The 14,968-nt window shown below is 38.0% G+C and overlaps 3 protein-coding genes and 1 pseudogene across 3 annotated transcripts; 2 read left to right on the top strand and 2 right to left on the bottom strand.

The window, feature by feature from the left end:
- Positions 1 to 198: 198 nt before the first annotated feature.
- LOC128248887 (histone H2B, gonadal) lies at positions 199 to 922 on the bottom strand. The gene has a single exon (XM_052971102.2). The coding sequence runs from the start codon at positions 920 to 922 to the stop codon at positions 545 to 547; it is 378 nt and encodes a 125-aa protein (XP_052827062.2). The 3' UTR covers positions 199 to 544.
- A 279-nt stretch (positions 923 to 1,201) lies between these two features.
- LOC149133508 (histone H2A-like) lies at positions 1,202 to 2,851 on the top strand. Its single transcript, XM_089358522.1, has one exon. It carries the CDS (start codon positions 1,204 to 1,206, stop codon positions 1,579 to 1,581), a length of 378 nt encoding a protein of 125 aa, XP_089214648.1. The 5' UTR covers positions 1,202 to 1,203; the 3' UTR covers positions 1,582 to 2,851.
- Positions 2,852 to 10,242: 7,391 nt separating this feature from the next.
- LOC106868202 (histone H2A) lies at positions 10,243 to 11,518 on the bottom strand. The gene has a single exon (XM_014913364.3). The coding sequence runs from the start codon at positions 11,376 to 11,378 to the stop codon at positions 10,998 to 11,000; it is 381 nt and encodes a 126-aa protein (XP_014768850.2). The 5' UTR covers positions 11,379 to 11,518; the 3' UTR covers positions 10,243 to 10,997.
- Positions 11,519 to 11,615: 97 nt separating this feature from the next.
- Positions 11,616 to 13,119, top strand: LOC149133509 (histone H2B, gonadal pseudogene; annotated as a pseudogene).
- The last annotated feature ends 1,849 nt before the right edge of the window (positions 13,120 to 14,968 follow it).

Raw genomic sequence — 14,968 nt, forward strand, 5'->3', positions numbered from 1 at the left:
ATAGGCACATTTTACGGAATGATGATGCGGAAGTAACACTCGCATACTACATTGCTGGGATCCAAGCAATAACAAAATTTAAATCCTTACTCCCAAGCAAGGCCATGTGTGTAAAAACACGTTTACTGACTAAAAAGCCATAACACTGATCTTCTCAGGCTCAACAATATTTTAAAATTATAAACAAACAATATAGAGTGTGGAAAAAAAAAATTCTATTTTTATTTCTAATTAGCATAAAAATATTGAAAAACATCAATACATGTGACAGTGACGTCGCATTGTGTGGCTATGTACGTGTCTCATGTATCTTCTGGTGATATCCCAATACCCACAATGTATACATAGGTACATCTGCTAGTAGGTAAATTATAAACTACAATATACTATTTATGACAAACGCCATTATATCCAAACTTTTTGAAATCGACATTTACGTAAATAACAAGCATCGCAGATCAATAAAGAATCGAAAGTTACCCTCAGGAGAATATGGATGGCCCTAAAAAGGACCGTTGTCGAACAACCGAAGACTAAAATAGATTTACTTGCTGCTGGTGTATTTGGTGACAGCCTTAGTACCTTCAGAGACGGCGTGTTTGGCCAACTCACCAGGGAGAAGCAGACGGACAGCAGTCTGGACCTCACGGCTACTGATGGTTGAACGTTTGTTGTAGTGAGCCAAACGGCTGGCTTCAGAAGCTATTCTTTCGAATAAATCGTTGACAAAACTGTTCATGATAGACATAGCTTTGCTGGAAATACCAGTGTCGGGGTGGACTTGTTTCATTACTTTGTAGATGTAGATGGAATAACTTTCCTTCCTCTTCTTCTTGCGCTTCTTGTCTCCGGCGGGACGCGTAGCTTTCGCCTTCGAAGCCTTCTTGGCTCCTTTCGAAGCGGTAGCTGGTGCTGGTGGCATGATGTCACTGGCAGAGATTGACAATACAACCAACTCCACATCCACTCTATTTATAGCTGTCAAGTAGGCTCAGCAGAGGAACATTTTTTATAAATCTGCGCCCTTCATTTTCATTGGTGGAATTTGACGTGTGGTGTATCACGTGACAAAAGCCCGCTTATTTTCACCTGCTTAGTGCAAATCTCTGCTGCTGGAGCCTACTCGGCGGTATTTAAAGGCGAAAACCGCTTTTCATTTCAATTATTCGCCGTTCTGTTGCAAATTAGTATCGAACTCTGAAAATGTCTGGTCGTGGTAAAGGAGGTAAAGTGAAGGGAAAGAGCAAGACCCGTTCATCCCGTGCTGGGCTTCAGTTCCCTGTCGGTCGTATCCACCGTCTTCTGCGTAAGGGAAACTATGCCCAACGTGTTGGTGCCGGAGCTCCAGTCTACTTGGCTGCTGTTATGGAATATTTGGCTGCCGAAGTGTTGGAATTGGCAGGAAATGCTGCCAGAGACAACAAGAAATCCAGAATCATTCCCCGTCATTTACAGTTGGCCATCCGTAACGACGAAGAATTGAACAAACTTTTGTCTGGAGTGACCATCGCCCAGGGTGGTGTTCTTCCAAATATCCAGGCTGTTCTTCTGCCCAAGAAGACTCAGAAGCCTTCTAAGTAAGCGCTTTCGGTGATGGCGTTTGACTTAATCTAACGGCCCTTTTCAGGGCCCACTACATCATAATTTTAGTCTACTTGCTGTTTATTTTATTTGCGATCCGATTCTTCATAAAATTTATCCGGCTCCGGAAACCTGTTTCTAAGGACATTCCGAGAACGAAGTTTGGGCGATTTTTCGTGTTATCTAGAAAGTGAGTCTTTTTCCTGTAATGCAGCACAACCTGAGGTAATAATGGTAAATCGATTTCTATAAAACTTATTTGGTATTACTCAAGAGTGGTCCCGGTGCGCATCCGCGCCAGCGAGTTGTGACTAGTCGATCCTACGACTACCTAGCGCGTCATGCGCAAAACATGTATGAGGGTTTTTTTTCTAAATAAAGTAAATAATTTTTTTACACAAAGTAATTAATTATACGGTCCAGATGGACTATATGTAATCTGAACCTTTCCCCCCCTTTTTTTTTTTTTTACGGAATCCCACGTTTTAAGCTATGGAGATTTCGATCCCCCTCCCCCCGGTTTTTATATAGATCCACAGGGTAAACCTAACCCTAACTAGTTTTGTGAGATTTGGCTGTTATTTCTAGCATGTAAATAGCCTGCTTGGTGGTGGTGGTGGTGGGGGGAATTGAAATTTTTCAAACAATTTTTTTTCAGAATCATAATCTCCGTATTTTTTTTACGCATTTCTAGAGAAAAAAATTTCTGGAAAATATTTTTAAATGAGGGAATGGGGTGGGGGTATTGAGATTTTTGAAAAATTTTTTCAGAATCGGAATCTCCATAGCCTAAAACGTGGGATTCCGTAAAAAAAATAATAAGGGGGGGGAAGGGTTAAGATTACATATAGTCCGTCTCCGCCAATTATACACATACCTGTTTTTGGTAAAGAGTCCATTAAAAAGTCGGTCTTTAAAAATTTTTTCATGTTGTTGAAAACAATAGTGTGATGAAAGTATGAAGCAGAGGGCCATGGTTGGAGAGCCAGCTGGGAGCGTAAATTGTATACAAAGACTGCTTAGGTATCGGTGGATTTTCAATCTGGTGCTGGAGTGGCCTCCATTGATATCGGATCAGGACGCCCAAATAAATTGGATTTTCTGTTTGGATAGGGATTTTACATTTTTTTTACTCCACGGCCTTCAACATGGAGAAGTTTTTATGAAAACTTTTGGGGAATTTGTCTTTTAACCCATCTCCCATTCGGACCGTTGTTGGCATTAGGCATTTAACGATGAAGTCTTTTCGGTAAAAAAAAAAAAAGTATTGAAAATATTTTCAGAAGGGAGATTTGGTTGCTGTTTCTAGCACATCCTACGACCACCTGGTACCTAATGCGTTTCTTTTTTTGTGCCTATCGAGTCTACGTATAACTACAGATTCCTGCCCCCCCCCCCCCCGCCATAACTTTAGATGATCGTAACTTCCAGAAAAATTGATATTTTTTGATGAAATGTTTTTACGAATATGTGTTATGTAGATTCCGAATATACAAAACTTGGGGGGGGGGGAAAGTTTTAGGAGTGGGTGGGGTGGGAATTTCGGAAAATTCACCGGCGTCCATTTCAATTCGTCTTAACTTTCAAGAAAATAGATTTTTTAATGAAGTTTTCTGAAAATATACGTAGATTCCGAGAAAATAGGAATTTGGGGGGTTACTTTTGAGGACCGTTCTCCACTCGGGGATGTTTCAGAACAAGTCGTCCATATTTGTTTCATTTTCTCCGTTTGTGCATCTGTAGATTTCTAGTCCTCACACATATATGCAATTAAAAAATTTCAAACAAGGAATTATTCTATTCAATGTCTTTCTGTTAGAAACGTTTTGACCTTTAGCTGGTATTTTTAGCATAACGAGTTTTCCGGTGACAGCTTCATTGCCTGCTGCTACGGATGCACAAAACGGAGAAAATGAAACAAATATGGACAACTTGTCCCGAAACACCCCCGAGTGGGGAACAGTCCTCAAAAGTAACTCCCAATTGTTTCCCTCCCAAATTCCTATGTTCTCGGAATCTATATAGTCCGAGGTATATTTGTTGAGAATTTCATTAAAAAATATCTATTTTCTTGAAAGTTAAGACAAATTGAAGTGGACGCCGGTGAATTTTCCGAAATTCCCACCCCAACCCCTCCTTAAAACACTTTGCCCCCAAAAGCTTTGTACATTCGGAATCTACATGATATAACGCATATTCGTAGAAAATTTTTAAAAATCCATTTTTCTGAAAGTTATGATCATCCAAAGTAAGTGGGTGGGGGCCAGGAATCTGTAGTTGTGCCTAACATTTCCTAATGAAATATACGAAAATTTATGATTTTTAAAAAGAAAAAGCAGCCCCCGTCCGTTTCAGTTTTAAAAGTATTGGTGAACCTGATGTCATTGCAGGGAAAAAGTATGTAATAGCTCGTTTATTTTTATAACATACTTTACTGTCAGTAAATGCTTTTTCGTGCAGACACACGGGCTGCTTTGGTGGTTAACCTAAATTACATTTTTTTTTCTTTGTCGTTTATATCCCAGCAATGGACCACCATTCCATAAAATGTGTTTATTGGGAGAAAAGTATTGAAAAACATCAACACTTGTCAGTGACAAAGAAACGAAGGTCGTAGGATGTGCTAGAAACAAAAGTACGTAGTGCCAGAAGATTGGCTAAAATCGATCCGGAAGGAGATGGAGTAAAACAAAAAAAAAATTTCACAAAAACCTCTCCCTTATTTCGAAGGGCCGTGAAAAAAAAAAATTGAAAAATCCCCGCCAAGATGGAGAAAATCCAACTTATGTGAGCGTCCTTATCCGAAATTCCGCCGAACAAGCATTCAATTCGAAATTCTGAATAGGTCTTACCTTCCGGGATTAATTAGTTTATAACATTAATGTGCTAAATTAACTCCGCCACACAAAAAATACATCAGCCGAAGTCTCATTTCGGATATTAAGAATTAACAGACAAAGGAACGCATAATGAAATACAACAGATACACGCATTGTTTCGGTCATTTTGCAGAATGGTTTTAGTGACCTGCTGAGCCACAAGTTGGTCCTAACAACAGATGATGTATATATTTAAGTTGTTGTGGTGGTCATTATAAGGTTGTCAGTTTTCTGAATAAAGCTACTTTCAGGGGAGGTTACTCTAACTTACCAAAAATGTGTAAATTTTATTCTTTGAAATTCGAGGGCCGTCTACCGCATTTTTTCGAAGTGACTTCATTATCTACGCTTACTTTTTGTTTTTACTCATTTGACTCCAGACTAATCTATATAAAAGAGCAATCAACAAATAAGCACAATAATTTCCTCTTTTACCGTGCATTTCACTATTTCAATGTTTTTATCACCCCTACGCTAAAGTGGTACCCTTTAAAGTTATCCCGTAAGTTCTTTGAAGCACTGGACAGAATTATTCTCCAAGGAGAGTAGTCATTCCTATTCGCCCGTTTACTCTGAAAATATCAACTTTCTGCTTTTCTAAATAATGACGCCCTTAATTATTTATTATATACAACTGCTAGTAGAAAGAACCGGCCTTAGAGTTATTCACTAGATCCCCTTTGGGTCCTTCCTTAGCAGCGTCACCACTCCCCGGCTCACAGATTTCGGTATGAACCCGTTCTGTTGCCAGTTGGTGAAGACGCAAGCCAACAATTGCCCAAACGATTCTGGCATACTATAATAAAATTCTTAGGGAAGACCATCTAGTCCCGGTGACCTGTCCCCACGACAAGACGTCTTCTACTTCCGCATCTGTGATCGGCTTTTCACAAGAAGTTCTGCCGAACGCTATTTAATATGTGGGACGGTGTCCTAAATATATGAGCAGGCACTCGCGCACATTGGTTTCATCGTTGACTGGAACCTTTCAACCACAACTGAAGGTAAACATTAGCAGTTATTTATTTACAAGGAAAAAGCAAACGAAGGTGCGATTTCGGATCAGGACGTCCACATAAGTTGGTTTTTACAGATTTGTTCGAAATGAGGGCATTTTTATGAACAAAATTTCTAGAAATTTCATTTTCACCCCACCCTTTCACTGGACTTTTTTTTTTTACTACGCACTTAAAAAGCCATGAAGCCCTTTCGGTTTTCAGACGATAGGGTGTGTGATTTAAGGGAAATTTAGTTGTTTCTAGCACATCCTACGACCACCTTTCGTCATTGAAATGTATTGATGTCTTTCAATATTTTTCTCTCCATAAACATGCTATTAAGTTTTGAAAACTCATTCTATTCAACCCCCACCCATTGTTTCTGTTTATAATTTTAAAACATTGGAGAGCCTGAGGTCGTTGCTGGGATTTACCCGCAGTGATTAAAAAAAAAAGGTATATAAGATTTGTTTTAATAGCATACTTTTGTTGACGGATGTAAAGCTCATGGACCGCACTCCCTTTGGGAAAGGATACAATATAATAAAATATATCCCTAAATAGTGATGAAAAGACTGGATGGAACAACACTTGACCAGGCGTCTGCTCGATCCGTTTGGTCTAGGACAAACGGAAGATTCACAACCAACTGGAAGAAAGATATTATTACTGCAGTTTTTGTAATGATTACAATCTGCTATAAAGCTTTTGCTATCTATTCATTGTTTAAATCCTTCAATATTTTAGAACAGAACAAAGTCTCAAATTCATAAAATTATGAAAGCAGACAAATATTTTTGATATTCCAGAATGTCAGCTATTAAAACGTTGGGTTTTACTTCTGAGTTATCTCCCCTCTACCGTTATTGAGACAACGATGAAATCTAATTTCATGGAAATGCATAAGTTTGCTTTGCAATCACCCAGATTCAGTCCCATTGTATAGCTTTCACTGGCAAATGCCTCACGTCAGCCTATTCTGCATTTAAACCAGGAACCACAGTTGCGAAATAAGCTTTTTACTACACAGCTATGTAAATCCTCACACTCAGAAAATATATTTTTGACTTTAAAAAGTATAATATACCCTCAGCTCTTTAGTTTAACTAGGTTAAATGTTCAATTCTAAGTCAGATAATCTATCAATCCAAGGGGCCTTTTCTTTGTGCGTTTTACCTTCTGCCCGAATTTTATTCCAATCATTATTATTAAGGCGGCGAGCTGGCAGAATCATTAGCGCGCTGGACGAAGTGCTTAGTGGTATTTCGCCCGTCACTACGTTCTGAGTTCAAATTCCGCCGAGGGTGACTCTGCCTTTCATCCTTTCGGGGTCGAAAAAATAAGTACCAGTTGAACACTGGGGTCGATGTGATCGACTCATCCCCTCCCTTAAAATGGCTGCCCTCGTGGTGAAATTTGAAACCATTATTGTTATTATTATTTAAGGGTGTGAGCTGGCAGAATCGTTAGAACGCTGGGCGAAATGCTTAGCGGTGTTTCGTCTGCCGCTACGTTCTCAGTTCGAAATCCGTCGAGGTCAATTTTGCCTTCCATCCTTTCGGAGATAAATTAAGTACCAGTCAAACACTGGGGTCGATATAATGATGATCATATTCGTCGCAAAAAATCGTGTAAAGAAAATTCCCGAAAACAATGGCAATAATGAAAAAATAGGAATCTAAATTTTCAGGATTGCAGGTCCGGAATGTTTTTAATTTGCTCACGGAGTCAGCCTGATTCCAAAATGGTATGATATGTTGGGCTACGGCCTCTAGGAGTAAAGTTGAAAAACTGAGACACACTGACATTCACATTTATTATATTAGATATGTTTAATTTTGGGGAAACTGTATTTCAATTAAAGTATATCATATAAACATACATACATATATATATACATATATATATATATATACATATATATATATATATATATATATATATATATACATATATATAAAGAAAGCAAAAATAAAACAAAAATGATAGTGTTCAGTATGCTGGCCACAGGAATTTCTGTCCAGGAAAGTTGTACATCATCTCCCGTCTTTCTTTCTCCCATTGCCACCACCAACTCTCCCTAAAATTCTTTGTTTCACTTTCCTCCCTCTCTTTCTCTGTCTTCGCCACCGCCTTCACCGTCTCTGTGCCTACTATTACTCTCACCCCAGCGCGAGGAAGTGTCATTGAATAGTGGGGAGTCAAAGTGTGACACACGCAAATTAGTTTTCGCATTACATATATATATATATATATATATATATATATATATATATATGGATATATATATATAGGGCGAGCAAAATGAGAAGTTTTTATTGCATTTTTGACTTTGAAACAAAATATATTTTTCTTAATGTTCACTGCCTTACAAAATCTAAATCACCTAAGTAAATGACCTTCTCTAAATGCACTGAAAACATTATAACATTATCTGATCACTACTTCAGAAAATTATCGCCGTCCTCTTTGAGCACGTAAGACAAATTTGGCTGGGGCAAAATGAGTAAGACTAGATAAGGTAAATTTGCCGCTTCAGTCCTCAGAAAACAGACCCATACACATCAATATCTATCTCTAGACATTAGAAATATCAGAAATACAATATATAATTAGGTCAAATGAGAGAGGATCAGGGAAAAATGGCACATGATATGAAAGACGACTAAATAAATAATAAAAAAAACCTCAGCATAAAAAATTCTCTATAGATTCTTCACGATCTGCTGGAGTGCCTCTCTTTCTGATATATTTAAACAGCATGCAGTGAAAGCGGAGAAATTCTTGAACATTACTCATTTTACCACATTTTAGACATTTAAAAAAATTTTTGAAATTATCAAATTGGATTTTGGTGGGGAAAAAAAATTGATTTAGAATCCAAAGAAAAGAATATTTAAATACCAAAAATTATCCAGATGTTTCATTAGCACTCTCAATAACAACTGGATCAAAGTGGAAAAAAAAAAGTACCTGTCACCTGACTTATGTTTCGTACTCTCACTTTCAACAATTATGCTGATCAATATTTACTCCCAAACATAATGTAGCCATACAAAACAATAATGCAATCATTTCAAACGGACGGAGGAAAATAACGAGAAATCAGCGATTACTAATTTTATCCCGGTTACTAATTCTGTACCCACACCTCATATACAAGAATGTAAATAAAACATAAAAAACAGAATTGGAACTCTTAAATAAAATAATATATTCCTCTATACACGATCATACAAAACCCTTAGTCTGTCATACCGGTCATGACGAAGGGAAATAGCCCTGAAACTCGAGTCGCCTTTATATATTTATATTTATATATTTGATCCTTTATATTGAACACTCAATACTTTCTTTCATGGTGCCATCCATTTTTATTTTATTTTATTTTATATTATATTATATATTCCATATCCTACATTGGTTCTGCAGGAATATAAATAAAACATAAAAAACAGACAGTTGGAACTCTTTTAAATAAAATAATATATTCCGCTATACACAATCATACAAAAAAACCACCTTTTTTGTATTTTTTACTCGCATATATATATATATATATACATACACACACATCGTGCGTGGGCGGACGTCAGGGCTAGATCGCCCATATAAGTTGCAATTTGTTTTGACGGGGAGTTTTCAAACTTTTTTTTTCACGTTGCCCTTGGAAATGATCTGGAGCATATTTTTGACAAAAAATATTTCCCAATGGTTTTTTTGTAAACCCACGATCTTTTCCTCTCCGGGCCGATTTTGTGGGCGCTACGCACTTAGAAACTATTGAATTCTTTTCGGTGAGAAAAAAAAAAAAAAAGTACATATTTTCAGACGGAAAGGTGAGTGATTTAAGGGACATTTGGTTGTTGTTTCTAGCATATCCCATGACCGGTAATGTTTTAAGATTGATAAAAATCATAAATTTTCAAAAACATTTTCTAATAGCATAAAACGAATTTATGCAATTAATGGGAAGAAAAATATTGCAAGGCATCAATACTTGTCAGTGTGAGAAAGAAGGTCATGGGATATGCTAGAAACAATAGCCAAATCTCCCTTTAAATCACCTTTTCAGGAAATATGTTTTTATATTAAATTTGTGTTTTCTACTCACGACTAGCTAGCGCGGACGCGCGAACTTTCGAGTAATAGATAGATAGGTAGAGAGACAGACATACTCCATCTTACTCTTAAAACGTCGTTTTACGTTCTTCCAGGGTGTATTTTGGTGTCACATCTATTTCAGTAATCCCATTGTACGCACTCCAACAATCAGAATATATTAGTCGTCCCTGGTTTGATAAATTTTTTAATAAGTGGTAGAAGAGTTTCAGAAGAACGGTCTAAAGACTAAAAACCTATTTTTATCCTCTCTATCCCATCCTCCGTTGTATTTGCGCTTGCACACCACAGATTTATCTATTTCTACGATGTGCCCAAGTGCACCAATTTGGTAGGAGTTACGCAAAAGATAATAACTTGTAATGTCCCTCATGTACTGATACCATAGAACAACTAGATTTTGAAAGACCGATTCACGCTAGGTAGTCGTAGGATCGACTAGTCACGACTCGCTAGCGCGGAACGGGACCACTTTTCTTGAATAGTACCAGAGGCCAAGAAAAACATTTTTTAACAGAAAAGTATGCTATTTAAAATTCTTATACATACCTATTTTTAAAAAGTCACTGGATAAATGCCAGAAATGACCCCCAGGCTCTCCAATATCTTAAATTTAAAACAATCAGGGGCAGGGAGTAGGATTGAAAAAAAAAATTCAAAAACATCAATACATGGCGAGCGAGAAAGAAACGACAACTAAATCTCCCTTAAATCACTTTTTCCTTACCGAAAAGCTTTGAAAGATACTAACCGAAAGTCCTCTCCCGTTCGTTTGCCTAAGTTACAGCTGAAAAATATCAATGCACGTAGGGACAAAGAACCGAAGCATGTGCTAGTAACAGCCAAATCACCCTTAAATCATTAGAAATATTTTACTCGAAAAGCCCTTTCCCACCGTGCCAAAAAATAGGCCTAAATCGGTCCAGAGAGAAAATTTTGAAATAATCCTTTCTAAGTCGGTGGTGAACAAAATAGTAAGATCCGTCAAGACGGATTAGAGTGCAACTGATGTGGGCATCCTAAACATAAAGTAATGGGTGGCCGCTGTGCGAAAAGGAGACAAAGGCTCCCCCCAGTACAGGCTGTGCAATTTGGACAAGCTGCGAGGAACAATGTTGTCCATGTCAATGCACCGCTTGTCTGCTCTTCTCCATTGATGCCGTATCGGGTTACTGTAAGGCCCCCTACCCCTAACACTCTTAGCATCTAAGAAATAACTATCAGAAAATAATTGTAGTGGCCACGATAAGACCCCTTCGGTAATCTGGATTTAAAAACAAGAGTAACGGATTCCTAGTATGCTAGATAGGAAAACAAACCAATCGCAAATAAAACCGGCAAGAAGACTATGCATAGAAAATGAGGGGCCCTGAAAAGGGCCGTTAGATTAAGCCAAAAATACCATCACCGAAAGCGCTTACTTGGAAGAAGGCTTCTGGGTCTTCTTGGGGAGAAGAACAGCCTGAATATTGGGAAGAACACCACCCTGGGCGATGGTCACTCCAGACAAAAGTTTGTTTAATTCTTCGTCGTTACGGATGGCCAACTGTAAATGACGGGGAATAATTCTGGATTTCTTGTTGTCTCTGGCAGCATTTCCTGCCAATTCCAACACTTCGGCAGCCAAATATTCCATAACAGCAGCCAAGTAGACTGGAGCTCCGGCACCAACACGTTGGGCATAGTTTCCCTTACGCAGAAGACGGTGGATACGACCGACAGGGAACTGAAGTCCAGCACGGGATGAACGGGTCTTACTCTTTCCCTTCACTTTACCTCCTTTACCACGACCAGACATTTTCTATAGAGATTCGATACTAATTTGCAACAAAACAGCGAATAATTGAAATAAAAAGTGCTTTTCGCCTTTAAATACCGCCGAGTAGGCTCCAGCATCCGAGATTTGCACTAAGCAGGTGAAAATAAGCGGGCTTTTGTCACGTGATACACTCGTCAATTTCCACCAATGAAAATGAAGGGCGCGGATTTATAAAAAATGTTCATCTGCTGAGCCTACTTGACAGCTATAAATAGAGTGGATGTGGAGTTGGTTGTATTGTCAATCTCTGCCAGTGACATCATGCCACCAGCACCAGCTACTGCTTCGAAAGGAGCCAAGAAGGCTTCGAAGGCGAAAGCTACGCGTCCCGCCGGAGACAAGAAGCGCAAGAAGAAGAGGAAGGAAAGTTATTCCATCTACATCTACAAGGTAATGAAACAAGTCCACCCCGATACTGGTATTTCCAGCAAAGCTATGTCTATCATGAACAGTTTTGTCAACGATTTGTTCGAAAGAATAGCTTCTGAAGCCAGCCGTTTGGCTCACTACAACAAACGTTCAACCATCAGTAGCCGTGAGGTGCAGACTGCTGTCCGTCTGCTTCTCCCTGGTGAGTTGGCCAAACACGCCGTCTCTGAAGGTACCAAGGCTGTTACCAAGTACACCAGCAGCAAGTAAATCTATTCTAGATTTTGTTTATCAGACGGTCCTTTTAAGGGCCACCTATATTTTCGTGATTGTAAACTTTCGACTTTATATTGGTCTGCGATTTTAGTTATTCACTACATGCAAGTGTACGTGGTCGTTACGCTCCTGAAAGAAAAACGACCTTTTGATTGCCGAGGTAGGGTAAAGAGAATAAAGGGCTTTATAGGCAAGCAACGATTGATGACCACATCTCAGTCGATCCCATTTTCTTCCTGGTAATTTATGCTTTTATAACATGTGAGATATAAACGGAACCCGGTGGAGATGGAGTATATGTAATCTGGGTATACCCCCCCTTTTAAATTTTGTTTTTTTTTACGGAATCCTATGTTTCAGACCATGGAGAATCCAATTCCGGAAAAAAATTTTCAAAATTTCGACCCCCCCCCCCCGGTTTTTATATAGATCCACAGGGTAAACCTAACCCTAACACTAGTTTTGTGAGATTTGGCTGTTATTTCTAGCATGTAAATAGCCTGCTTGGTGGGGAGGGGGGGAATTGAAATTTTTCAAAAATTATTTTTTCAGAATCGGAATCTCCATAGCCTAAAACGTGGGATTCCGTAAAAAAAAAAAATTAATAAATAAGGGGGGGAAAGGTTCAAATTACATATAGTCCGTTTTCATAATTCTATTTATTTGTTTATTAGTTGACTCCGTGCCGTTTATAATGACGGTTAATTGCTATTTAAATAAAGGATGAAATGAGGTACTGAATAACCACATCCAAGCATTCACATACTTCTCAAGGTCACATGACACACACATAATCAAACAGAATTAGGATAGTGTCAGTTTTTTTTTATTTTCAGAGTCATACAATCTCTATTTCATTTCAATTATGCACACACACACATACAAACACAAACATTTTAAGTAGGAGCAGCTGAGCGAGGGTGGGGGGGGGGGTGAGTAAAAAGAAGAAGAAAGAGAAGATGAAGGCAGAGGAGAAGTAGGAGTAGGGAAAGAAGAGAGAGAAAGAAAATTACAGAAAAATGCAGGAGTGCTGTACTACAGTAGATTGTTAATAAAATGTTCTTTAATAGCCAAATGACCTAAAAGTGACATGTCGTGGACATAGCAGTAGTGGCTGGAAATGTTCTAAATTCTTGTATAGGTGTATACCCCACCGACTTTGTTGCCTCATAACTTCCGGGAAAATGGATACCTTTTAACAAAACTTTCAAAAAATAATTGCTTTGATCTTGTAAATAGAGTGTATGTAAAGATTTGCTGGAAAAAAAATGTTTCCTAGGTGTTGAAGAGAGGATTCTCACAACCTGACATTTTCTTTCCATATAACTTTAATTTTTTTTTTTAAATGTCCATTTTTTTTCTGGAAATTATGAGGCAACAAAGTCAGTGTGTGTGTGTGTGTGTAGTGATGAGAGTAATACAACTGTAGTTTTGCCAATTTTTCTTTACTCGCTTGTTTTTGCGATGAAGTTTTCCAGGAGAAAATCTTCGTGGACATCCTCGTTTTCAGAAACATAACAATAACTGATTCGTGTTCTATTCCAGAGCAATCACATATAATAGCAATAAACATGGAATTTTCAACCTTTTATCCTGCAGGATGTTATGAACATATGCCTCTAAGATTCCACTTTGTATGGTATCAGATAGGAAATTAACTTGTTGTTTGCACCACATTCCTTGGCAAGAGTGCTGGTCTGACCATAGACTGATATTACCAAAGATGAATTTTACTATCTGCAATCCTATTCATAACAATTGCACTCAACCATTTGGAAAAGTGGAAGTGACAAAGCTGAAGAACAATGACAATTTAACCTCATTTCAAACAACCTGTGACAAGTATCTCAGACAACACAGATATTGAATTAGTGTAGTCTGCTTTTAAAAATGCTGTATTTGAGTCATCTTACAGTTCTATATTTGAGAGATGAGGAATTATGTACATTATGATGCCAGTGCAGCCTTGACTGGCTTCCATGGCATGTAAAAAGCACCATCTGGTTGTGGTCGATGCCAACCCCATCTGGCCCTTATGCCTTAAAAAAAGTACCGACTACACTCTTGGAGAAGTTGTCGTGAGGAAGGGTATTCAGCTGTAAAAACTGCCAGATCAGACTGGAGCACCAGTCGACCCGTCCAAACCATGCTAGCATGGAGAACAGACGTTAACCGATGATGGTGATGGTAACAGGGGACACCAGTGTCATATTCAGATGTGACCTCCACTTCTGAATTTGTTTCTGCATAACTTTTAGAAAAATTTCTATTTGTCATATGAACCAACAGGCTCATTTGGATGTAGAATGAAAAGTATTATGGGATCAAATGGAGCCATATGAAAGATTAACCCTTAAAAATAAGAAATTAAAGATAGGAGAGTATTGTAGTTTGCTTGAAGCATTGTGTATTGTTTGTAAGGAATAAAAAAATTACAACAGGTATATAGTCCATTTTTTGTTCTATAGTGCATTGTTGTACCATTCTAAACCTTTTATTCTTTATAAGAAATTAAAGCTTTAACAAAGGGAGACTGATGGAAGCTTTACATGCTTTCTGATCATTACTATGTACAGCTACAAATGAGATAACTCATGAAAAGCTGTTCTCTGTTTTTTTTTTTTTGTTTTTTAGAAAAAATACAAGATTAACACTTCCCAGAGATATGCTCTGATTTGGTTATATACAAAGAAAAAACAAATAATTTTGGTCCCAGCTGATAGTCCTTAAAATTGTGGCTCAAATGAGCCCTCAACCACTATCAGGTGATTATTTTAACCTGAGATTTTTCTGAGTTAGCCAATCTGAGCACAATGTACTGTAAATGACAATAACAAGGTTATTATTTAAAAAAAAATTTTAGTTTTTAATTGTAAGAAAAAGTAGCATTTTTATACTACATCCGGTGGATCGTGGATGATACA

The sequence above is a fragment of the Octopus bimaculoides genome, chromosome 10 (genome assembly GCF_046866305.1).
Source record: "Octopus bimaculoides isolate indiv1 chromosome 10, ASM4686630v1, whole genome shotgun sequence".
Taxonomy (NCBI): domain Eukaryota; kingdom Metazoa; phylum Mollusca; class Cephalopoda; order Octopoda; family Octopodidae; genus Octopus; species Octopus bimaculoides.

Bases quoted from the DNA above. Each gene is read 5' to 3' on its own strand.
- LOC149133508 (XM_089358522.1), top strand. From the start codon at position 1,204: ATGTCTGGTCGTGGTAAAGGAGGTAAAGTGAAGGGAAAGAGCAAGACC.
- LOC106868202 (XM_014913364.3), bottom strand. From the start codon at position 11,378: ATGTCTGGTCGTGGTAAAGGAGGTAAAGTGAAGGGAAAGAGTAAGACC.
- LOC128248887 (XM_052971102.2), bottom strand. From the start codon at position 922: ATGCCACCAGCACCAGCTACCGCTTCGAAAGGAGCCAAGAAGGCTTCG.